Source organism: Barbus barbus (assembly GCF_936440315.1).
Source record: "Barbus barbus genome assembly, chromosome: 49".
In the NCBI taxonomy this organism is placed as follows: domain Eukaryota; kingdom Metazoa; phylum Chordata; class Actinopteri; order Cypriniformes; family Cyprinidae; genus Barbus; species Barbus barbus.
In genome coordinates, this window is record NC_136727.1 from 21087290 (window position 1) to 21114452 (window position 27163).

The following is a 27163-nucleotide window of genomic DNA, read 5'->3' on the forward strand; positions in this document are numbered from 1 at the left end:
TGAACACACACCCGGAGCAGTGGGCAGCATTTATGCTGCGGCGCCCATTGGGGGTTCGGTGTCTTGCTCAAGGGCACCTCAGTCGTGGTATTGAGGGTGGAGAGAGCGCTGGACATTCACTCCCCCCACCTACAATCCCTGCCGGCCCGAGACTCGAACCCACAACCTTTGGATTACGAGTCCGACTCTCTAACCATTAGGCCACGACTTCCCCGCATCTTCAATATTGAACATTTTCACAATATTCTAATTTTCTGAGATACTGAATTTGGGACTTTCATTAATTCTCAGTTATAAACATCAAAATTAAAGGAAATAAACATTTGAAATATATCAGTCTGTGTGTAATAAATGAATCTAATATACAAGTTTCACTTTTTGAATGGTATTACTGAAATAAATCAACTTTTTCATGATATTCTAATTTTATGACCAGCACCTGTAGTATCTACTCACAGCAGTGTGCAGCACGCGCTCATCATCACCGCTTGATCCGCAGCACCTGCGGCTCCTCAGAGATCCCGCTCCCTCGCGTGCCACCGACCTCTCACTGTTCAGTCTCGAGCGACAGACTCGCCACGGCGCTCCGTGATTGGCTCAAGCACACGCCAGTTTATATAGAGCCGCCGTTTCCCGCCATCGCCCCCTTAACGCGTGAGCGCGCAGCATACGCCGTTACTTTATAAACCGAATTCAGGTAAGAAAGACGCTTTATTTCACTCGTTTATTTTGTATTAAGCGTTTCTCAGATACGCTGTGTTTGTTTCGGCGTTGAATGAAGAAACGGCGCGTGTCACTTCGTAAGAACTTGTAATAATCAATGTTCGGCTATTAGTGTCCATTAATGTTTACGGTGTCGTTATATTTCTACACTAAACGCGCGCGGTTTCTGTGGAAAAACTTGTTTGCGAACTATTTAAGTTCGCAGGTTAACCTAATAAGGTCGTAAAATGATCATGGGTTTGTCTCTGTAGCTCGTACACTTGTCTAAAGTTAGTTGTATTTGCATGTGTAGTAGTGTATGCTTCTGTTGACCTTCTGTTAGTTCTATTCGCTTACAATAGAGTTTAGCTGGGCGCCTTCACCTGCTGGTGATTCGCCAGTGACCTCTGACCTCGTAGCCCCTGATAGTTTAGATCAGGGGTCTCCCAGTTTATTTCACTCGGGAGATACTCTTCAAATAAAAACGGCTGAGAGCAAACGTTACCGGTTTTATACAGTCTCTTAATGTATCAATCCAAACCGATATATACAATTAGCTGGAAATATTAAAGTACTGATACACACACAATTAAATCATTTTACAAAGTCTTATGACAAAAGCCAACAAATAAAATTAGCAGCACTTTTTATTTGTATAAACGGTGAAATAAAACATTTTAAAAAATCATGGCAGATTTTAAACTAACAAAAAATATTCATAACATGGTATCTACTGACGTACTACATGTTCAAATAAAGTTTTGACCATTTTTAAAAATAAAACAACACCTCCGCCTTTAAATCAGTTTTTAATAAAAGGATGAGTCAGAATGATACATTTAAATTTTATCTGGCCCATAAACAGTTCTACATGAGCAAATATGCGTTGACCGGTTAAGACTTACAACAGAAATTTGGTCTGATTTTCACATTGGTCTGAACAAAACTGTGTCAGACAGACTGAATGAATGTATAAATCCACAGTTTGACGGCTGAGGGTGCTTATGAACTGCAGAACAGAGCTGCTTCAACGGTAAAGTAAATGAAACTGCGCTGCGCTTCTAAACACTGCTTTATAATGCTGTAAGGCTCCACCCATCCGGCCCAAAGAAGGTTTCCGATGGTGGATGAAGGTTTCCTGCGTGTTCGGTCTTTCCAAATGTGCAAAGTTCTTCAATTTAAGTTAAACTCTAATCTGACTCCATTTTATCATTTAATCTGACTCCATTTTATCATGACCTCGTATTTAGTTTAATGATAATTAAAATGCATAACGGGATCATTAAAATAACCTCAAGGCTGATATGTCTCGGCGAGCTACCTCCAATCAGGCTTGAGCGGCGTGTTGGAGACCCCTGGTTTAGAGACGCTCCTCATGATTGAGATTTGACAAACGTCCGTCTGCCTTTGTGTGTTTGCTCTAATAATCTTTCACAATGTCAAGGAATATCACTTTCTGATTACTTGAGTTTTGTCAGTAGGTCAGTGTATGTATTAATGTCAAATTAGTTTAAATTATCTTTGCATAGACTGGAAGTTCACTTGTTCGGTTTAATTCTCTGAATGCTTGCATGAGTTCATGTTGTTGTGTGATATCTGTTGCATTCAGAGGTGTTCATGAGATGATTGTTCTCCGTAGTAGTTCTGGAGGTGCATAATTTGTGCATTCTAGCACAAAGGAGGAAATAATCCCTTTATATTCAGTGTTAAATCTAGGCTATGTGATATAGGAGCTTGTACACAAGTGAATCTTGTTTTCCAGGCTTAGTGATGCATCATATAATGTCTTTAATTGGGGTGTAACGGTACACAAATATGACTGTTCGGTACGCACCTCGGTTTTTGACGTTTATGGTATCGGTACAGCAGGAGGAAAAAAAACTACTTTTATTATTTTATTTTTTTTAATAAATCGAACAATGGTTTACTGAACAGATAGCTTTTTCTTTAAAAAATAACTAAATTACAATTATTTTTTTTTTACAATTAATAAACTAATTATCAACTCAAATTAAAAATGTGCATGCAAACATGTAAATTGCACATAATGCAGATTTTAAATTAACTTCTAAATTGTACAATTTATATTTGTTACTGAAATACAATCATTTACACAGTAAAAGGTTTATCTAAACGTATGTAAAAAAAATAAAAAAGACATCACTAACAGGTAAAGTAAAATAGTCTAATATTTGTCAAAACGCTTTTCTCTAGACTTCATTTCTCTAGGAAATAGCGAGATGATGACTTGCTGCGTGGCATTTTATTTACAAGCTGTTTTGATTACGTATTTCCGCGAGTGAAGCACAGATTGAGCGATTACTTGAGATGTTCATTCATGTTTATTTCACATTAAAACTAGTAGTAAAGATGAAGAGATAATCGTGCCGACGCTCACTCTGCTAAGGCTTGATTTGTCGCACTACGAACATTTTTGGTAGGAATACGTGTACCGTTACACCCCTAGTCTTTAATTAATATGTGTGTGTCTGTGTGTGTATATATATATATATATATATATATATATATATATTTATTTATTTATTTAAACATCTGTAATGTACAAATGTTGCAGTATATGTCTTAGGGGTCGACCGATTATCGATTATTGGCACCGATATTAAGCATTTTTATGATAATCGGTATCGGTCAATTTCAGAACCGATGTGCCGATAAAATTATTTAATTATGAAACGCGCTATTTGGCTCTGATGCAGCCTGTCGGAACTCACCACTCTGTGGCCTAGAGCAGTCTCCGCCCACCGCGCATCTGATTTGTTGAGAGTCAGGAGTCCGACCAATCAACATGGAAGACTAAAGGCACTCTCACACCGAAAGCGCTTGCTAACTGGTGCTGCTTCATCACGCATCAGTTCTCTCTCAAAGGCAGCAGCAGACGTTGCTCAAGTTGCAATAAATTACAATCCACTACACTGAAGTTGTAAAAACCTCAATATTATCTATTTATGGTTTCCGAGATGGGGGAAACGCCGGGGGAATCGCGGAATCCAGCGTTTACTGTATAACGCGGAGTCACGGAATTAGTCAAAGTTTGGATTAATTAATCAAAAGTAGGTCAGTACACTTAAATCTACTCGCAATATGGACTATCTGTAAACATTAAGCTGCAAAAAGACTATTTAAATATGAATTCTGCATGTTCGGCGTGTCTCTGTATATGTGAAGGCACAGACGCGCGGTTTTGACACACACACACACACACACACACACACACACACACACTGAAGTGCGCGACGCTCACGGTGTTTTCCGCATCTGCCATGTCACTAAATGAGGACATAAATATATGAACATCATCCCCAGAACTGCTCTGAGAGTTACTTCATGAGCATTTGACTGTTTCGTTTGAGTAAAACGATCATCATATCATAAATAGGCTACAGAAACTTAAGAGGTCCTCATGGCAACCCGTCAAAATAAAAGTTCGGTTTATTTACTAATGCTACTACAATTATTACAACTTTTGTTTAAAAGAACAATCACACAATACGCTATTTCTTACATGTTTTAATTTTAATAGTAAACACATTTGTTTGCCAAAAAATAGAGTTTAACTCTCATTTGATTAAAAGATAAATTAAATTAATGTTTTGTGCCTTCATTTGCACTGCTCTGTAAATGAAAACTAATGGAAATTACTGTCACATAGGCCAAGACTAAGATACTGTCACATAGGCCAAGACTAAGATACTGTCACATAGGCCAAGACTAAGATACTGTCACATAGGCCAAGACTAAGATACTGTCACATAGGCCAAGACTAAGATACTGTCACATAGGCCAAGACTAAGATACTGTCACATAGGCCAAGACTAAGATACTGTCACATAGGCCAAGATTAAGATACTGTCACATAGGCCAAGATTAAGATACTGTCACATAGGCCAAGATTAAGATACTGTCACATAGGCCAAGATTAAGATACTGTCACATAGGCCAAGACTAAGATACTGTCACATAGGCCAAGACTAAGATACTGTCACATAGGCCAAGATTAAGATACTGTCACATAGGCCAAGACTAAGATACTGTCACATAGGCCAAGACTAAGATACTGTCACATAGGCCAAGACTAAGATACTGTCACATAGGCCAAGATTAAGATACTGTCACATAGGCCAAGATTAAGATACTGTCACATAGGCCAAGATTAAGATACTGTCACATAGGCCAAGACTAAGATACTGTCACATAGGCCAAGACTAAGATACTGTCACATAGGCCAAGATTAAGATACTGTCACATAGGCCAAGACTAAGATACTGTCACATAGGCCAAGACTAAGATACTGTCACATAGGCCAAGACTAAGATACTGTCACATAGGCCAAGACTAAGATACTGTCACATAAGCCAAGATTAAGATACTGTCACATAGGCCAAGACTAAGATACTGTCACATAGGCCAAGATTAAGATACTGTCACATAGGCCAAGATTAAGATACTGTCACATAGGCCAAGACTAAGATACTGTCACATAGGCCAAGACTAAGATACTGTCACATAGGCCAAGATTAAGATACTGTCACATAGGCCAAGATTAAGATACTGTCACATAGGCCAAGACTAAGATACTGTCACATAGGCCAAGATTAAGATACTGTCACATAGGCCAAGACTAAGATACTGTCACATAGGCCAAGACTAAGATACTGTCACATAGGCCAAGATTAAGATACTGTCACATAGGCCAAGATTAAGATACTGTCACATAGGCCAAGACTAAGATACTGTCACATAGGCCAAGACTAAGATACTGTCACATAGGCCAAGACTAAGATACTGTCACATAGGCCAAGACTAAGATACTGTCACATAGGCCAAGACTAAGATACTGTCACATAGGCCAAGACTAAGATACTGTCACATAGGCCAAGATTAAGTTACTGTCACATAGGCCAAGATTAGGATGACGGAAATTGGGACATTTCAATAGGCTATTGAACCAAGTGAGCCTATAACAGGCTATTAGTGTTATAGTTTCATTAAAATAGTTGCGGTCTTCTTCGCAACTTCTACAATGGAGCTATGAAGACAATTAAATTATTTACACGTATTATATACATTGCGCTTTTTAAATTAATCAATTGATGTGCGTTAGATGATGAATTGAATAGTCACCTCTTGTAGGTTATGATTTAGTCAACCGAAAATAATTAATGAAGAATTATGAGAGGTTATGCTATTACACATACATTTCTAACATGTAAATTATTGAAGCCAAATACTTACATTTCCCCAAGCTGTTTAGCTGTAGTATTTAGTATTCATAGGGTTAATCATGAAGCATACAGTGGCCCTACTTTTAACTCTCTCTTTATATATTACCCTTATTGTAGATGGATGCATGGGGGAAGACAAGAGTAAGAAGTGCAACCAACACTAGGGAAGGCCATTTTTGTCAGAGCCCTTGTTATTCTTAATTTTGACATTCATTTTCATTTTTACACCAGACATATATATCGGTTCAATATATTGGTTATCGGTCTACTTGGTCTGTAATAATCGGTATTGGCATCGGCCCTGAAACACATATCGGTCGACCCCTAATATGTCTGCTCCAACTGTGAGTGCTTATAGATACCATCAATTCACTTTCCTCCAATAGTGGTGTGACTTCATGTTTCAAGGGCTGAGCGAGTGTTTGTGCGTTAAATGTGAAACACTGACTCTGGAGGACCCAGACACAGCACCCTTATCTGACCCGCCTGTTGACGGGGTCTCTGCGGATGAGTTGAATCAGGTGTGTTTGATTAGGGAGACATCTAAAACTTGCTGTGTTGACTAACCTTTAGGACCAGGCTTAGAAAACACTGCTTTGAAGTACTGCATTTTAAAAGAGACCTGAAATGTAAGCACATACACAGAATTAAAGTTTGGCGCATCTCTAAAATGAGTACAAGAATGTTTAATGCATTTATATGTACCAAAAGAGTAAAAAGCTGTAAACCGCTATATTTTTACTGAATTATTTTAGTGCCACAGGCACTTGACTTTTTTTCAAATAAATAATTTGAATAGTTTCTCAGAAAATAGTTTTTGAACGGTGTTTAAATCAGCAATGTTTTTAAACTAACAAACTTTGTCATGTTTACTCATACTTGCTTATTGCATCACTTTTGTGATGCTAGTCAAGATTCAAGATTTTTATTTGTCACACACAATTATACAGAGTATAACCAGCAGTGAAATGTAGGTCAGGTCCACTCCAAGGACAGTGCAATAGTGTAGAATACAAGTATAAGAAAAAGACAAGTAGAAAAAATAAAATAATAAAATAAAAAATATAAATATAAATGTGCAGGTCAGTATGTTGTTGACTTAAATAGTAATAAGAGGAATGTGCAAAAAAAAGTGCAAAAACGTTGTCCAGGGTATTTAAATAGCAGCAATATGAGGTAGAGAAATTATGAATAGCTTATTGATATGGTGATATTTACATGGAGTCAAGTGATATTATGACACAGAGTTAGAGTTTAGGAGCCTGATGGCCTGGGGGAAGAAGCTCCTCTTAAGTCTCTCAGTTTTTGCCATCAGGCTACGGAAGCGCTTACCAGATGGAAGCAAAGTGAATAGCTGGTTACCAGGGTGATTTGAGTCCTTGATTATTTTAACAGCTCTATTTTTGCAGCGTTTGAGGTAGATGTCCTGCAGAGAGGGGAGAGCAGATCCTGAGATGCGCTCAGCTAAGCGCACAACTCTCTGTAGTGCTTTGCAGTCCTGATTGGAGCTGTTTCCATACCACACTGAGATGCACTGAGTCAATACACTTTCTATGGTCCCTGAATAGAAAGTTTTCAGGATTGCTGGTGAGACCCTGAATTTCCTCAGCTGTCGCAGATGGTACAGTCTTTGCCTGGCTTTCTTGACCTGTGTTTGGATGTGTGTAGTCCAAGTCAGGTTCTCGGAGATGTTTACACCGAGGTACTTGAAGCTACTCACCCTCTCCACAGGGGTCCCACTGATCATAAGAGGAGTGTAGGGCTGCTGCTGTCTCTTCCTAAAGTCCATGATCAGCTCTTTAGTTTCTCTCACATTCAGAGAGACACAGTTGGGGGTCCACACACTTGGCATTACAGCAGTGTCCGGGACCGAGCGCGTGAGCCATGTTTCTGACAAACAAAGGATATTACAGTCCCTTATGTCCCGTTGGAAACTAATCCTGGCTCTAAGATCGTCCATCTTATTCTCCAAGGATTGGACATTTGCGAGCAGAATGCTCGGGAGAGGAGGACTGTGAGTCCTTTTCCTGAGTCTCTCTCGAATCCCAGCGCGTCAGCAAAGCGTCATTTCGATTACACTTCTCGCGAGAGTCTGTACAATTTCACTTTCTGCTGAAGATTAAGAGGTCATTATTAAAAATAAAATGTATGTAAATTTACAAGGCAGGAATAAACACTTCCGCTACAGCAATGGGGCAGTCGTGGCCTAATGGATAGAGAGTCGGACTTGTAACCCGAAGGTTGTGGGTTCGAGTCTCAGGTCTGGCAGGGATTGTAGGTGGGGGGAGTGAATAACCAACACTCTCTCCACCCTCAATACCACGACTGAGGTGAGACCAAACCCCCAATTGCTCCCCGGGCGCCGCAGCATTGGCTGCCCACTGCTCCGGGTGTATGTTCACTACTGTGTGTACACTTGGATGGGTTAAATGCAGAGCACTAATTCCGAGTATGGGTCACCATACTTGACCACACACCACTTCCCTTCCCTTCCTTCCCTAAAAGTTTGACAGCAGAAAGAAAATGAATATGCAAAGGAATCAACTGAATTTATTAATATATAGTTTCACACAGAGCTCACAACCAAAACATATAAGTTTAGTCATTTTAAACTTTGAATATATTAAACCTTATCTTTTTCTCTCTCTCTCTCTCTCTCTCTCTCTCTCTCTCTCTCTATATATATATATATATATATATATATATATTTAAATATGAAGCTTAAAATTGTGAATTCATACAATAATTATATGAATTATAAGCAATTGCAATTAATATAATGTAAATATAAGCTCTGCAAAAGTTGGGCAATTTTGTCTCTAAAATTCTTTGACTGTAAACTGCTTTAATTTGGAACGAGAGATACGGGGGAGTGCATTCATTGCATCAGATATGTCACTTTGCTAACAGCTGATTGGTCCAGTTTGGGTTTGCTATCTCGGAGCTGGGTAGCTGTGTAGCGTAAGTTACCATGGTGACGAAACCCACTCAAAACCAACCCATCTTCTTGAACCCGAAAACTCAGAGTTTGCTCAAACTAAACGTGAACTTACCTGGGTAAAAACCAAAACCGGGTTCGTGCTACAGGCCACTGGGGTGTTGAAATACTATTGGTTAAACTGGCAGTGGGCGGAGTCACAGACCAAAACAAAAACAGACATTCCGAGACGGAACACACATTTCAAAGTAGAGCAACTGACCGTAGCCTTGTTTTGTGTGATCTTGGCATGCTTCCTAAATATCGGCAAACATATGGTATTTTTATGCTTTAGTACAGTCAAACAAATACATACAGCACCTTTTAATATTGCTAAACATTTTTGTGCTAAACATTGCAGTTATGTAGAGGCCTGAGTGAGCTGCCTGCCTCTCTATTACTCATGAGTGTGTGTGTGAGTGGCAGTGTTTCCCTAAGTAGGGAGCTGATGGTGGAGCAGTGTGCGTGTGTAAGTGACTGACTCTGATGTGCTCTTGTTTGCAGACGTCCTCTCCAGCTGTCATGGCAGTCAGGCTGTGTGATGTGGCTTCTCTTCTGAGAAGTGGCTCGTGGGCAGCCGAGCCGTGGACTGGGGTTTGTGGGACTTTTTCTTCTTTCATCACTGTCAGTCCAGTATTACCGTGTCACATCCTAGAGCTGTGCTGATTTTGCTTATTTGTTGGAAAACTGCTTGGAAATGAATTTGATCAACTGTCAGCTGAGCAAATATCAGGCCAGAAGTGTTTTCAGCGTAGTGTAATGTATCGCAGACATATGTCGATTCCTTGAATGCAATGTTAATCAGAATCCACTCACTGCTCAAAATGACTGGAGTTTTGTTCAGTGCTGAGTTATGCAAGCTCACGAATCCTCTCGTTATAAACAAAGTGTAGATGGGGTGTAAGATTCGTTGTGCACTGTAGAGAGCTTTGTTGATTATAATGGAACTTTGTGAGATTGTGATGAACTGAAGTGAGTGACGGCTTTTAAAGATGATTAAATTATTAAGGGAATGCAAATGCGATACTGAATTAATACAACAGTTCAATAACCTAGAAGTTAAGAGTCAGTGACTTACATTGAATGACTTTAACAATTTTGTCTGATTTTGCTCTTTCGTCAAGTAAAATAGTTTCAAACAAAGTCACAGCCGAGCCGCTGTGCATCTCCAAGCAAACACGGCGACATTTCGTTTATGAATGAACTTGCATTTTTAAACGAATCTATTGAGTCAATGATTCAATTACCCATTCATAAAGATGAATCAGCTCTTCAAACGAATCAATTGAATGAATGATTCAGTGATAAAAGCAGTGGCTTGCCGCCACCTGCTGGCAGTTTTATTTTTATTATTTTAAGTATCATATCAATCAATCGTTTTAATTACAAAATATTTAAAATATTTTTTTATAAAATTTTTAATTTAAAACAATCTCACAACATTATGAATTTCGAACATCCATGCCATCTCTGAGCCTCTGTAAATGTCTGAAAATATACCTACATGCCACTTGTGTTTTTCTGTGCCACCTTTGTAGTTGAAACTAATTTGACAATTCATATTTGGGACATACTTCAAAGACGTAGAATCTGTGATTCCGAAGTACAGTATCCAGTGCAGTGACTGACAGCCACACATCAAAACCTTAGATTCATCCGCGCTGAGCAGCCGTGCCGACACACAGCCCACTTAAAGAAAATAATTCAGCAAATGACTGCAATTGCAGGTTTCAAACAGAGATGGCTACAAAGAGGCAAAACGTACGGACTGCAGCTTTAAACCTAAACTGAAACGGAATCTCATGGAAGGCTCACATACCTCTCATTCGGATTCGTGAATGAAGCGCTGCATGTAACATTTGGTTGGTAGTGACTGCACATTTTCTGTTGCAAGCACATCGCATTACAGAACTTTAACTGGCATACCAAAACACTACTAAAACATACTAAAATACAAAACAAATGGCAAAACAGTGTTAAAATTGTTTATTTCCCCCAAATATGAGGATTATGTGTTCCCTTTTGTCACTACCTTACCGAAACAATGATGACAATTCTATGGGATAACACCCAAAAAAAAAAGATGTCACTACAAATTAATCTGATTTTAAACCACAAGAAGAAACCAAATGTATTCAAATACATGCTATCCTTTCAAACTACTTCATCTGTCTGTGATTTAAACTGTGCAGAATGCTAGATCTAAAGAACTGTTGCCAAAATGACTGGCTTCTTGCTTCCGTGGCATTCATTCAAATCTTGTAATGCACACCCGTGGGGTTTCCGTTACATACAGTATTATTTGTGCGAAGTAGGCCTACCTTAAAATGTAAACAATACAACAGCTTAATTTTTGTTTTTTTTGTCTTGATTTCCCAAAATGTTGTATAATGTACGTGTATTGCTTTCCATGTTCAAGGATATCACTAGTGGTCAACCAGTACACAGATGTGAAAATGCACTATCCAAACTTAAATGGTTGTAATTTAATGCTTTGGAATGTAGACCTATGTGTATGTGTTTTTTTTGTTTTTTTCAAGGCAAACAGTAAGTGAAAGCATGTAAAATGAAAGTGTTAATAAAGAATATGTATGATACAGTTCATTTTGTATAAAGTGAATAATTTACAAAATATTTTTGAATCTAAATTTGCTATAAAATCAAAGCTGTATGCCTAAAGATATGTTCAACATTTGAAGTTTATTTTACAAAAATTGAGGTTCCTGTGAGGTTTTGTTTGGGCAGTATACCAAAAATAACCACCAGGTGACATCCTGACTCCATTGATTTAAAAAAAAAAAAAAAAAAGCATTTTCCCATCACAAACTTCTATCACAAATAACCACCAAATATGGAATCTTGAGACTCGCACCTTTCCAACAATGTTTTGTCATGATTAGAAAAAAATTGATTATAAAATATTGTAGTAATCGTAATGATACTTGACACCAGCCACTAGGGGAAGGATTAGGGGTGTGCAATATATATTATCTACAATAATATCATAATTGTTGATCAAATGATATGCGATTTGACATTATCTAGTATATTGCCAAAACACCCAGAGTGCACAGAGATGTAGGTTAGACTACTGCGCAAGCTCATTTAGAGTGCACGTTTTCATGTGATTTTGTCTATTAAAATACATTTAGAATTCCCCAAAATTCAGGATAAGGGGGCAAAAATACTCCAGTATATGACTCTTATGTCTTTTATATTTGTATCATCTAGGGCTGGGTATCGTTCCAAAATTTTCAATATCGATACTGATATCGATACCTTGACTTCGATGCCGGTTCCTAAATGATACTTTTTTTCGATACCAATTTTATTAAATCTATTTTAACAAGACTACATTATCTAAAAAAAACATCAGTCACATCACTCAAAGACTCCTGAGCCACTTCACTTTTTTTTTTTTTTTTTTTAAATGAATGCTTGAAAAACTGCGTAAAACTACTTTTAAACAGGAAATGATGGAATATTTATGTACGTATTGTTTGCACAGGACTAGCAATACCTGAGGTATTTTTTTCCGGCTCTTTTTACAGAAGGTAAAAGTCACCTTAATCTTTACTGACACAAGCTGTGCTTCCATTACAGATTTGCGCAAAACTTTTGTGATATTTTTAAATGGGGAAAAAAAAAAAACTATTGCGAAATGACAGCGTTTCCATTAACCAGTGTTACACGACGAAACTTTTTTTTTTTTTATAATTTGTTTCCTCCACTCGTGATAATTTATGGTGACGGATGTTGGTAGGTTTACATATATCATAGCCACTGCACTCAGAAAAAACAAATTACTCTTATGAATGGATTCTATTGATTTAATTTAAAACACATTGAGGAAACGGTGCACAAATCCTTTTTTTTTTTTTTTTTTTTTTTTTTTTGAACAATAGATTTTGTAACTATGCTAAAATCAAAACATGTATTTAAAACGAACACAGACTGTGGACAGATTATTACTAATATATGACTATATTCTACATTTGAAATAATCTGAAGAGTTCCTGTTTTTTCACTTTGTGTGTGTTTGAATCTATAGCAGGTGATCGCTGCCATGGAGACACAGCTGTCCAACGGGCCGAGCTGTACCACCAGCAACGGTCCCAACAGCGTCTCTAATACCTGCACGTCACCTGTGGAGATGTCCGACGGCACCGAGGACAGTAAAACCAACCTGATCGTGAACTACCTGCCACAGAACATGACGCAGGAGGAGCTCAAGAGTCTGTTCGGCAGCATCGGAGAGATCGAGTCCTGCAAACTCGTGCGGGACAAAATCACTGGTATTTATGGCGGTCTCCTAAGGATTTTTGACCAATAGGGCTCTTATGATTGATTGATATTGATGATATTAGAGAGCAGAGTGGCCAATGGTTGGTATTTAAAGCTCATAATATCACACTATTAAACTTAAGGAAAAATATATAAATACAGTTAGGGCTGGGCGATATGACAAGTCTTATATCACGATAGGAGTCATTTTATTTCACGATAATTATATATATCACAATATAGTAATTTTTGCTTTCAATAAGGTCTTTCTTTTTGATATGGTAGAAATTTTATGTGTCAATTTCAGTGTCAATCACAAAAAACTAATACTAGCCTAAAAAAAAAAAAGATCGCAGAAGACAAGTAAATGCTCAGCGATTAAATAAGAATAAGAAACTAATTACAAGCAATAGGACAAACTAAAAAGTGATTAAGTCAAGAGCAGTGAGAGATTTTCTCTCTTTTGTTGTTTGATTAACATGAATGGCAGACAGCAGGAATATTAGACTGCTGTCACTTTAAGAGCTGCCCGGATCCAATATACTGTTACATGCGTTTTCTTTCTCAGCTGTTTGCTTTCACTGAAGACCTAAATTACTCTTTACGGGGATAGTTTCAAAGATGGGTATTTTGACACATACATGTGTATTTAACTCTTTCTTGTTCTTCAGAAAGAGTCTCCCAGACAGTGCGTGCATACAGTAAAATCAGTTCTCTTTTGCTGCTGATTGTTGGTTTTTAAACCGCAATGCTTAAAAACACACGCAAACTATGTTTTCGTGACAACGGAGCACAGCAACATCACATGAGCGTGATAGAGATGGTAGTCCAAAATCTCTACTAGTTGAGAAGATTCTACCTGTTAATTATGTCTACCGGTATATGGCCCACCCCTAAATTCAAATATAAATTATATTTCAGATAGCTACTACTTGATTCTGTAATCCTGTTGTTGCATTTCACATGTGTGACCCTGGACCACAAAACCAGTCTTAAGTCGCTGGGGTATATTTGTAGCAATAGCCAAAAACACACTGTATGGGTCAAAATTATCCATTTTTCTTTTATGCCAAAAATCATTAGGATATTAAGTAAAGATCATGTCAAGTCAGCTTTATTTATATAGCGCTTTTAACAATACAGATTGTGTCAAAGCACTTAACAGTATCAAACTGGAGGATAGAGTGTCAGTAATGTATAGAAATAAGATTAAACATTCAATTTTCAGTTAAAGGCATTTCATTATTGAGTTCAGAGATGACATTGTCTAGATCAGTTTAGTTTAAATCTGTGAAATCAAATTGACGATAATCACTAGAAATGAAGTGTCCCCAACTGAGCGAGCCAGAGGCGACAGCGGCAAGGAACCAGAACTCTCTCTGTGACAGAATGGAGAAAAAACCTTGAGAAACCAGACTCAGTCGGGGGACAGTTCTCCTCTGGACAGGAGATTATCGTTTATTTATTGTTTACTTAATGTTTTAATTAAAATTTTAAATGTATAAATGTATTTATTTCTATTTTATATTGTTGCAATTTCTAACAATAATAGTATTATGTAGTTAGGTATTTTTAGTTATTTTCTTTTATTTTAAGTTTGTTTTATTGCATTTAAGTTGTGTTCCATGAAGATATTTTGTAAAGTTCCTACCGTAAATATATCACAACTTAATTTTTGATTAGTATTATGCATTGCTAAGAACTTCATTTGGACATCTTTAAAGACTATTTTCTCAATATTTAGATTTTTTTTTTTTTTTTTTTTTTTTTGCACCCTCAGATTCCATATTTTCAAATATTGTCTTATACTAACAAACCATACATCACTGGAGAGATTATTTATTCAACTTTCAGATGATGTATAATTCTCAATTTTGAAAAATTTACCTTTATGACTGGTTTTGTGGTCCAGGGTCACAAATGAAGAAATTGTTAAAAACATGTCTAAAGTGGATATGTAATGGTAATCGTATTTTCTCAAATAATAATAAAAAAAAACAGGTAATGGTAACTTTATATACAGCACACAGTAAATATAAAAAGTAGTGGCAAACTGGATATAGCGCAGCATAGTTTAAAATGATTTAAAGCTCTAGTTTGCACGGGCCGGATCATGCACAAAGTACTAATGTTTTTAGACAGTCTACAAATGCATACTTCAGAGGATCTAACAGCTGCATAAGCAAAAGGTTCATAGAATTTAACTTTTTAACTGTCAAATGTTTATTAGACATACATTAAACAAAAAGTCTTTAAACATGTAATAAATATTTAATTACAGTAAATTTTAAAAATGCAGCTTGAGTTCTCAGTGGTGTCAAATAAGGCCCACTTCTGACACTTATGTTAAAGGTGCTGTATGTAAGTTTTTGACTCTACTGAAGCATAAAAATACCATAACATGTTTGCAGATATTTAAGAAACATGCTAAGTTCACATACTTGTTTATTGGAAAACAATGCTACAGTCAGTTATTCTCCTTTCAAAATGTGCATTCTGGGCCGGAATGTCTGTCTCTGTTTTGGTTTGTGAAACCTGCCCACTGCCAGTTTACCCAATTATATTTCGACGCCGGGTTGCCAGTTGGCGGAAAACATAGCGTATTTCACGTCATTCATCGTCATGTGCACTCATTCCTGTTGGTGTCGTCAGTCTGGCAACCTGCGTGTGCCTTAAGTCTGAGGAGGAGGGGCCCGGTCAGGGCTCTACAGTGTGACCGAAAACTACTGCGTGCGACTATAATATTTAGGAGCAGCAGTGCGACTGACCCGATCAGCATATTTGTGTTTGCGCTGAGGGAGCTTTAAAGGTTTCTAACGTACTTGCGTGTTTTTGCAGCGTTGAGTAATGTATCACAGACGTATTCTCTCATTACAACAAAAAAAGTGTAGACGGTGTAAATAAGAGATTCAGAGTTTTGTTCGATCACGATGAACTAAGATGAGTGACAGATTTGAATGATTATTAAGGGAGTTTGCAAATGTGATATTGATTTAATACAACAGTTCATTAAACAAGAAGTTAATATTAAGTGACTTATATTGTCTGACGACAACACTATTGCCTTATTTTGCTCTAAAATAGTTTCAAACAAAGTCCCAGCCAGGCCGCTGTGCATCTCCATTCAAACACAGCGAACTGGTGAGTCAATGATTCAATTACCCATTCATAAAGACAGTCACTTACTTCGTTCCTGAATCAGCTGTTCGAATGAATCAATTAAATGAATGATTCAGTGATAAAATCAGTGACATACCGCCACCTACTGGTGGTTTTAATTACATTTTGAAAGTATCTTCTGTTATTTAAATCATTTAATATTTATACATTCAAAATTGTATATTTAAAACATTAACCTCAACATGAATTTATGAATTTTATTGCACTTATGCAACCTCTGAGCCTCATTAAACATCTGAAAATACACCTACAAGCAACTTGTGTTCTTCTGTGCCACCTCTGTAGTACAAATTTATTCCTTAAATACTGATTTCATTTGATTGGTATCTTATTCTACTTGTTTTTATTCTGTTTTAATTAGAAATGATAAACTTATAAATAGATTTTTTTTAATTTGACATAAAAGATGACATACTTTTAATAAAGTTAGAAAAATGCCATCACAAAGGTAAAAACAAAATACCCTGTAAATCACTTTAAGGAGTCAAATATCACCTCATAATGGGAAGGTTCATTTTTGATCAGAGTTTGGTTATTGTTTTGAAGGTGCTCCTAAAGTTTTAAAATTAGGAGCACAAGCGCTCCTAAAAAGAAAAGTAAGTGTAGAGCTCTGCCGGTGAAAAAAAAACCCTCCAGTATTTTGAATTTGGACTGCAATACCTAGTAGGGATGCACGATATGAAAAAATTTAACCGATACCGATAATTAAGTCCTTCTCATGGCCGATACCGATAAGTTCATATTTTTATATTATAATTTTCATATAATCTGCAGTTTGTGCACCCAGGAGAATACAAAATCTAAGATTCCCTGATTAAACTGATATTTTAGTAGCTCTGGCCTAACTATAGCAAGCATCAGTCCTGACTCTTCAAATTTTTTTTATTTTTTGTGTACTTTGTAACAGAAATGGTTTAACAGAATTATGACAGAACTATGGTTTATCTGCAATTAACAACTTTTTAACAACAGTTATATTCAAATATTTCATGCATAAAGAAATGCATCTATTCAACGTTTTTAGTGCACGAGGATGAGAAAGTTATAGTCTTTAAGTCACGTGTTTTCAAATACATTATAAAAAAAAAGACATTTGTCAGCCTTGAAAAAAATGAAAAACAAAAGTGCATGCTCAACCTTGGTATGAGGATGCACTTAAGTCAAGTTAAGTTTAAGTCGCAACACTATCACTTGCCCACCGCAGCACCGTCCCTCACTGTCATTTTGATTTTTTTAATAGTAATAAAAATCATTTAGTTCAGTTAGAGAACAGGCACTACAATTAAAACTGAACTGCGGCTGCTCAATGCAGCACACCAAACGAACGACAGTCACGCATCACAGATCAGATTTCATTTATCACCTGAGGAGAGTGAGTCGAGCTGACTGACAAGAGTGAGGTGAAAAACACAAGAGTTTCAAAACCAAATGTAAAAGCGCCTGTTTTAAAAATATTTTTGGATTTTGAAAAGCCTGTTGACCTGCCATTTATCTAAGGTGATATTGGAAGGTCTATTTATTTATTTATTTTTTAATCATTCGTTTCTCATTTAGCCTATTTGGTTCTACAGTATTTGCTGATTTTTATTTTATTTAAACTGTGATATTTTCCCCATTATTTTACATCAAGGTGTATGCAGTCCGTGCCTCAACTTTCCATCTCACTAATAAACGTTCTACGTTTTATAATTATTTGTTCCTCAGTCTTTACTGATTTTCAGTTTTGTATAGGCCTACCATGCATATTTAAAATGATCTGTTATCTGTTATTTTATATTAGGCATATAGCATGGTGTATTTTTATTTGTTTTGTTAATATAGGTTAGCTATATGTTCTATGTTGTATTTTGTTGTTGCTTGAATTGAATTCAAGCAATTGATGCCGAATTGCCAATAATTTAATTTTGATAAAGGTAAGAGTAATACATCATTCGGACCTGTAAAGGGTCTACTTGTATTTGTGTGCACTCACAATACCAACAAAAGGTAGTTCTTTTATAAAACAAAGAAAACAAACATGATGCGCTTTCTGCCGTCTTGAACAGGAGCTTCAGCTGAGAGAATACATGCCTCACAGACATGATAAATATATCTATAGAAAGCTTTAAATTATCACTTAAAGAAATAAATAAATCGAAAACAAAAACTCTTTTATTCTAATCTTAATCATAATCAATAAAGATGCATTTCTCTCTAAAGGCACGTGTAATGAGGAGACGGCGAGTCAGGATCAGCAGCTTCATCCTTGCGACACGGACTCAGAAAACATTAGTTTATTAGTAAATAGTTCAAATATCTCCTTACTATTTCCCGCAGACACATTCATGGTTATGTTTGCTGGGAGTTTGCAGCAAGCTTTAGCCTATTGTATGCATTTGAACGCAGAACTATTCATCTGCGCTGACGTCACTTGCGCTCCTGCTGCTGCGGGACACTAAACACCATCGAGTTGCTCTCAGTCGCAGCACGGTCTCGTGGTGTTTCCACCAGCGCGGTGATTTTTTTTCATCACTAATCGATGGATGACTACAATATAAAAATAATAAGAAACCCAAAACGGCCTGCGTCTGAACTATGACGTGAAAATTGTCCCGAAGCCCGGCCCTAGAGGCGTAAAAAAGTAGGGGCCCATCGGGCCCGGGCCGATTTGCAGGGCTCTAGTTGACGCACGTTGATTAACCAGTGGGAAAATTTCCTCAGTCACAACCCTACTTGATGCCTTTTTTCCTCCTTTCGGAATCCTTGCTGAACATGCGTTGGAAATAGCAATGGCATTGTCCTCCTCTGCCACCGAGAAAAACTCGAGAAAGACATGTTCGCAAATAATGATGTAATGAGCACAACACATGCTGAGAGTCACTGCAGTTTAAAGCTGCAATCACTTGCACTCGGAAAGAAGATGAATCTCAGATAAATCAGACCTCAGCCATCCCAACAATGGACTGTTCTCTCTGTTGCGGTCTGGGAAGCGATTCCGCTCCCTGAAGACCAACACAGAGAGACTGAGGAGGAGCTTCTTCCCGCAGGCGATAAGGTCTCTCAATCACACCATCACACAGGAGTAATATCTTTGAAACATTGACATTGACTGGACAATCATGGACACATTCATGCAATACATATTTATATATCTGAACCATTGCACATGACACTTCATAAGTCACTTTAACGTTTCATAAGTCACTTTTGCATTGCCACTTTAAAATTTATATATATATATATGCCCTTATTTGTACAGTTTATTTACTAGTTACATTTATTTTCCTTTGTATTTCTTCTTATTAATATTTTTTAAGGTCACTGGCTGCCGTACAAGCATTTCACTGCATATCGTACTGTGTATGACTGTGTATGTGACAAATAAAATTTGAATTTGAATTTGATTGATTGATTTACCAGCAAGCATACTTTATCGGATTTCATTTATTTATCGGAGCAATAAAAATGACGTCATTTTCTCTCATATCGGTCGATAATTTATCTGCATCCCTAATACCTAGTTTAATCCTACATACAGCACCTTTAAGGATTCAAAAGACCTGAGTCTGCAGTAACCCTGATGCTTCTCATATGGAGGCTTTATACACGTCACCATCTGCAGCTCACCTCACAGACCTGTCAACGTACTTCCTGTGTGTTAGATACTGTGATGTCAGATCCATGTTGCACTGCAGTGCTCATAAATCCTCACCTGAATGTTTGTGTGCTTAGGTCAGAGTCTGGGTTATGGCTTTGTGAACTATGTAGAACCCAAAGATGCAGATAAAGCCATCAACACTTTAAATGGTCTCCGACTGCAGACTAAAACCATCAAGGTAAGGTCTGTCCGAAGTGAGGCTGCTGTCACGGGTACTGCTCGTGTGTGTTGACGTGTACTATGTTTGTGTTTGTGAGCAGGTGTCGTTTGCGCGACCGAGTTCGGCCTCCATCCGTGACGCTAATCTGTACGTGAGCGGTCTTCCTAAAACTATGACCCAGCAAGAGCTGGAGCAGCTCTTCTCTCAGTACGGCCGCATAATCACCTCCAGGATCCTCGTGGATCAGGTCACAGGTGAGATCTTTTATATTAAAGTGCCCTTATTATGGGTTATGAAAGGTTCATATTTTGGTTTCGGAGTCCCCAACAACAGGTTGACATGCATGCAAGGTCAAAAAACACATTCACTATCTAATAATATGCAATATGATTGGTCTCATTTTCATTTCATAATTAAAGCAGTGTTTGTGAGCGCAGTGCTGTTTAGTGTACAGTGTTACCAGGGAAACGGCTATTTTTCCTGCTCCAAAAGCAGCACCTAGTGGCAAAGAATGAATTTGCATTTGCATTTTCATTCAGACCAATGCAAAAAGACCAACAAGTGGGCAGCAATATGCTAATGTTTCAGGTTGACGACAACATGAAACTGCTTGGGATTGGTTTTAAAAACGACTCGTTTCAATGATTCAGAGTCGACTCTTTCTTTTGAGAGACAATAACTTTATACACGGTGCACTTTCAGATTTAAAACTTTGCAGGATGTTTTCATTCACTTAGAGCTGTGTTACACACAAAATTGTAAAAAATCCATATTAGGGGCACTTTAAAACTATGGCAACTATGCCATATAGCTATGAAAATCATTGTGAAAGAACTTAATTACATAATAATATATTTATTTATGTGTATGATGCGAGTAGTGATTAGTGATGCCCCAAATGGAATTTTTTAACATATAAACCAAAATTGAAAGATTTAGTTTAGCCCAAAAAACAGATCCTAGTCTAGTCGGGTTTACAGTCATTTTTTGTGGTGTTCAGGTGTGTCCAGAGGTGTGGGCTTCATTCGATTTGACCGGCGTGTTGAGGCTGAGGAGGCGATTAAAGGGCTGAACGGACAGAAACCACCAGGTGCCACCGAGCCAATCACAGTGAAGTTTGCCAACAACCCCAGTCAGAAGAGCAGCCAGGCGCTGCTGTCCCACCTGTACCAGTCGCCTAACAGACGCTACCCAGGACCGCTGGCGCAGCAGGCCCAGAGATTCAGGTACCCGCTGACACACACTCGCTGCGCTGGAACTGACTTTGACTCGAGTGTGATTTCATTGTGCGCGTGTTTGTGTGTTTCAGGCTGGATAATCTGCTCAACATGGCATATGGAGTCAAGAGGTACGTTCATTTGAGCAGCTGCTTGGGAAGTCTATTAAAGCAGGGAGTTGGTGATTTTAGAAATGGCAGGGCTCCAGACTAACTACTTTCATAGTATGCTACATACTATGAACCGCAAAAAGCAACAATATTGATTCTAGCTGATATATTTTCTGAGTATATGAGTCTCACTGGGTCAAAATTGCATTGCTAAAGTAAAAAAGAAAACAGTTGTGTAAATCACATTTTATTACATTTAGAGATTTATGATCAGTGATAAACTAGTAAATATTAAAAACATTATTACATATTTAATATTTAAATTGTTTTAAATATTTATAACAATGCATTTTAGTTCCCATCATTCCAAAATAAATTATGAAAATACCCCAAAGCTCACATACAAACTATAGTAATAGTGTTTATTAGCTTCATATTTCATGTGTTCTCTGGGTTTGCTGGGTACAGAACATGACGTGGAAGTGTAATGGATACGGATGTACCGATTCACTCAACACAGTGAGATATGATTCACAATGCTGATTTCACGGTATGATTTTCTACAAAAGAGAGAGATTTAAGACTCATTTCTCTATGCAGGAAAAACCCTGCGTTTTAGATGTCAGAATTTGACAATATTCTGGAAAATACATTGGGCCTCATTCATGAAACATTTGTAAATATAGGAGTAAATTCTGAGTAATTTGCACAAAAAAACGGACCTTCCGGAAAACTCTCCTCCGGATTCACAAACGCTTCGTAAGCGTCTGATTTGATAGTTAAACTTGTATGTTAATGTATTCCAGTCATTCGTAAATAGGGCGCTTGTGCACGCTCATTGACAATTAGCATAATCCCCGCCTATGACTACAGCTACACAAATTGCGTGTCCAGGAACGCAGTGGAATAGGTTTGGCTCCAGTATATTACAAAAAAGACTAATAGGCCAGATGGCTAACAATAAAGATTCAATAACGTTTGTCCACCAAAGTGTTTTTAAAACGGCCAGCTGGTGGCGCTTGAGAATGGTTTGGTGGCACAGCGTTTTTCCAGCTGACACTCGTTGGTTGCTATGATGATGTGGAATATCCACAGCAGTAACATATTACTAGTATCTCATTTTGAAGAATATTACTGAATATAAAAATGCAGTAACCAGTAATATTAACTTCTCTATTGTTGTTCAGTTGTACAAGTAGGATGATTGGTCAGTGTGGTATTTGTCCCGCCCCTCCATTGATTGGGCGCTGTGTTCTACCCAAAGCTAAACAGTTTATCAAATCTCAGAAAAAACTAACCCCCCCCCCCCCCCCCCCCCCCCCCCCAAAAAAAAAAAACCCCAGAGCAAACGAACTTGTAAAATATTATATTGGCAGTGCATCAAAATTCAGTGTCATCAGTTTGCCAAAAAGAGCACAGAACGTTTTACGCACCATTTAGCCGTGGTAGGGAGCAGGTGTACATTTCTTTCGTAACAACTAACATTTTGTAAATTTTCATGAATTCGAAAGTTTACATCAGAACGGCTTTACGAACGATTTACACAAATTCGTTCTACTCGTGTTTCATGAATGAGGCCCATTGTTTCTATAAAACTTATTTATGAAACCGTTTGAACACAAAAACTATTTTTTTTTTTAAATAAATACACTTCCATTATATTCCATTACTTGTGTAATCATTTAAAATATACATTCATTAATATATATTTATTAATGTGTAGCTTTCAATATGAATGTAGCAATGTTTTACTGCAGTAAATCCATGAGTGTGGGATTGATTTCTCTAGTTTTCAGCATCAGTTCTGTGAAGCATGTCAGCGCCGTTTCATCTCACTAAACTAGTTTTATCACAGAGACACTTGTGGTTTGAAATGGAGAATTCTGGGCCAAATCTAAAAAGCAGACTAAACATTCCTTTGAGCAGAATGGAAAATTATGAAACAATTACTCCTAACCGTCACTTTATAATCCCTGAATCCATCACTGCAGATCAGCCTGAGCTCATGAATGATCCTTTCTAGACTCTGCATTAACACTAAATTACACTGCCTGCATTTCAATCAAAAACAAATACAACACTTGTTTCTTAAATATTAATAATTCATCACATTAATACAATATATATATTTAATAGATGTAAATGGGTGTTACACGCTACTGAAGGAACAGTATAGATGTTTGGTGGCATACTAGCATAGAAAATAGCCTACTGTTTTAGCTGAAATGCAGTTTTTGTTTGTTTTTGGCAGTAGATTCTCACCCATGACCATTGACGGCATCAATCTCCCGGGTCACGCCGGCACAGGCTGGTGCATCTTTGTGTATAATCTGGCACCAGATGCTGACGAGAACATCCTCTGGCAGATGTTTGGCCCGTTTGGTGCTGTGACTAATGTAAGGGTCATACGAGACTTCAACACAAACAAGTGCAAAGGATTTGGCTTCGTGACCATGACAAACTACGATGAGGCTGCTCTAGCAATCGCCAGTTTGAATGGGTACCGGCTCGGGGACCGGGTTCTACAGGTCTCCTTCAAGACAAACAAAACACACAAGATCTGAGTGAGTGACATTATGCAAACGTGACTTTACAGAGATGACAAGAAAATATTTCATGTTTTTTTTTTTTTCTTAAAATAGTTTACGTTTTAAAACATGCGTTAAAGATTTAACAGCTGACTGTTTAAGTGTTTATTTTGGTATATAATGTGGCAGGTGAGCTCCATGAGGCTGAGATGGAGAGCTTTCCCGTGTTGTTCCCATCTCTCCTCCTGAGCTTCTGCGGTGCAATCCACTGCATAATGTGTGCATGAATCTTTAGTTTATCTTTTTTAGTTTTCTTTGTGCTAATGACTATCTTTATGTTAAATATTTAAATAAGTATAAAACAAGATGTACATGTTAATTTGTGTTTGAAATTTGTGTTTTGTTTTTTTTATTGTTCAGTACATCAATAAATACATTGAAGGGAAGACATTCTGTATTTTGGTTAATGATCATTTTTATTGTGCCTGCTAGAGCTGCACAATTTGGGCGAAATCCAGTTATCTAATTAAAATTATGATTTTTAAAAATTGTAATTGGTTATAATTCTTGATCTCATTTGCCAGAATTGTAGCAGAATTAATATTACAGTTGATTAATCTGTTTGTTCAGAGAACATTCAGTGTAATTTAGATCAACTATAAGAAATGTTATTTTTGTGGTCACAGAAAATAACATTCTTCCAGTACTAATGCATTAGAGTAGCAAGATCAGGCATCATTTACGTGACATTGATCTGCCAGCAGGGACTGAATCAACTCATGTAATTTGTCATGTCAAAAACATCATGCAATTTGTGCACCAAAGTTTTATTAACTAAACACTAACACATAACTAGTCTAAACAAACAAACATACATGGGGGAGCTAAAGACACAAGTCTCACCATGTATTTCAAATCTGAGAATGATTAAATGACTTTAAGATGGTGCTGTGTAATTAATTTTTTAAGATAAGAGTTTCTTTTTGGGCAAACCAAAGAAAATGTGAGGTATGAATTGAAACATCCGGTATGTTTCTGCTAACAGGTGCCGTAAGGGCAGTTTCTCCAAACTGTAACAATGGGGGATTTAATTTGTGGAGGGCGTCAATGTTCATCTTCTGGATCATTGCCAAGTCAGCAGTCTTCCCCATTATTGTGGTTTCAAAGAACAAGAGATACCCAGAATTTATACTGTAGACATGGTCATTAATTGAAACTCAAAAGTAAATATTCTAATATTTTGAGATATTTAGCTGTAAACTCTAATCATCAAAATTAAAACAAAACTTTGAAATGTTGTACTTCATCTAATGAATCTAAAATATGAAAGTTTAACTTTTTGAAATAAGTTACAAGAAAAAATTTAGTTTTTCACGATATTCTAATTTTTTGACATGCACCTGTACATCCTGTAAATTATGTAAGTTACAGTTAAAGTAAAATGTGAATTTTCTAGAAATAAAAATTCCAGAAAGTAATTTTGAATGTTCTGTGTTTGAATATTCTTTCTTACCAAGTTCTTAGAAATTCCAGACACTATTAATCACAACAATGTATATTACACACAAATCATCAGTTTGTTGTTTTACACACATGCACACAGACATTTCAGACATGACATAGTCATGATATGGATAAGAAATCTTTAGACACGCAAGTCAAGTCCTCTTTATTTAGATAGTACTTTAACAATGCAAATTGTGTCAAAGCAACTTCACAATATCAAAATAGTGTCAATGTAAAATGACAAGATTAAACACTCAATTTTCAGTTAAAAGCATTTCATTATTTAAACTGCACTGAGCTGGATGATGACATCACTGAATTCAATAGTGTCTTTGCAATCAGATCGATATCGCTGGAAATTAAGTGTCCCCAATAGACACGAGTAGAAACACTTATGACAAGCTAACAAATGCTAACGCACTACACTCTCCGTTTTAGATTAAAAGCGAACGATCAAATTAGTCAGGTTAGTTTGATAGATAATATCAGAAATATGGTGGGAATTAAGTTATATTTTACCACTTAAACAACAGAGAGTGAAAGTAAGAGAGATTCAACGAAAAGCGAAGCTACAATCGCAAACCTCTCAGTAGCACGACGGACACAAACCATAATCCATAACACACACGTGTGTGGCAGTGACCCGGGTCCGAATCCAGTCTGTGGTTTTTCCTTCAGCCAAAGTTCAAATGTCTGTGCCCAATGTTCCACTGATGTTCTCTGGATAATTGAGTTTACTAGTATGCTGAGGGTGTTGGTGTTACGGGGCGAATGAGACGTGTGGATCCATTTGCAAGGCTCATTCAGAGATGTGGTCATGAAACAGGCAATATTCAGTTAATGGTAAATGGGTACAACACAGGCAAGACAGAGTAATCCTAGTGCAAGCGTGGGTCTTCGATCGGCAAACAGAATCCAGAGGGCTTGCCAAAAGGGGTAATCTGTGTAAACAAACAATAGTCCAGATGGGCAAACAGAGTCCAAACGGCAAGACAATAGGGCAATCCGAAATATACAGGCAAGGATCTTCACACAGGAAAACAGGCAAGGCAAGACTAGACTAGGAACTATGAACCAGACCGGGAGCTGGCTCCGTAAAGTAGCTATCGCTAGAAGAGTGATGTATGCTTAACAATACTTGGCAGTGAGAGAGAGGAAGTCCATGCCTTATGTAGAGAGTGTGATTGGCTGCAGCCATGTGCGTAATCAGAGTGAAATGGATTGTGGGAACTGAAGTCAGTCTGTGTAGTGTGAGGGTCAATATGATGGAGGGGCGACCTCCATGAACCAGATTCGTGACAGTTAGTAAATGGCAATTTTTTAAGCTGTGCCATTATTTATAAAGTTTAATTTATTGCATTAGAAGCACACAATAATTGTCCTGTTTGCACACTTTAAGTTTAGCCACAGCCATATCACCCTGCAGCCCAAGACCGGTTGCCCACTGAAGCTAAGCAGGATTGAGCCTGGTCAGTACCTGGATGGGAGACATCTAGTGGAAAAACTAGGTTGCTGTTGGAAGAGGTGTTAGTGAGGCCAGCAGGGGGTGCTCACCCTGTGATCTGTGTGGGTCCTAATGCCCCAGCATAGTGACGGGGACACTATACTGTCAAAAAGCA

General features: G+C 37.5%; 2 protein-coding genes across 3 annotated transcripts in view; both read left to right on the forward strand.

The window, feature by feature from the left end:
- The window catches only part of LOC306867658 (ELAV-like protein 2), a 75205-nt gene extending 50723 nt beyond the window's left edge, over nucleotides 1-24482 (forward strand). The window contains exon 7 of the mRNA XM_079413453.1: nucleotides 24039-24482. The gene's annotated coding sequence lies outside the window, so the exon portion shown is untranslated. The remainder of the gene's footprint in view (nucleotides 1-24038) is intronic.
- LOC306867657 (ELAV-like protein 2) lies at nucleotides 472-24590 on the forward strand. 2 transcript variants are annotated; one of them, XM_079413451.1, is made up of 8 exons: nucleotides 539-697; nucleotides 9427-9516; nucleotides 12974-13217; nucleotides 20098-20201; nucleotides 20284-20437; nucleotides 21184-21409; nucleotides 21493-21531; nucleotides 23762-24590. In XM_079413451.1, exons 2-8 carry the CDS (start codon nucleotides 9445-9447, stop codon nucleotides 24072-24074), a joined length of 1152 nt encoding a protein of 383 aa, XP_079269577.1. In that variant the 5' UTR covers nucleotides 539-697; nucleotides 9427-9444; the 3' UTR covers nucleotides 24075-24590. The 2 variants fall into 2 exon arrangements, with proteins under 2 accessions (XP_079269578.1, XP_079269577.1); XM_079413452.1 differs by lacking the exon at nucleotides 9427-9516 and having other exon boundaries at nucleotides 472-697; nucleotides 23762-24589.
- Nucleotides 24591-27163: the final 2573 nt, after the last annotated feature.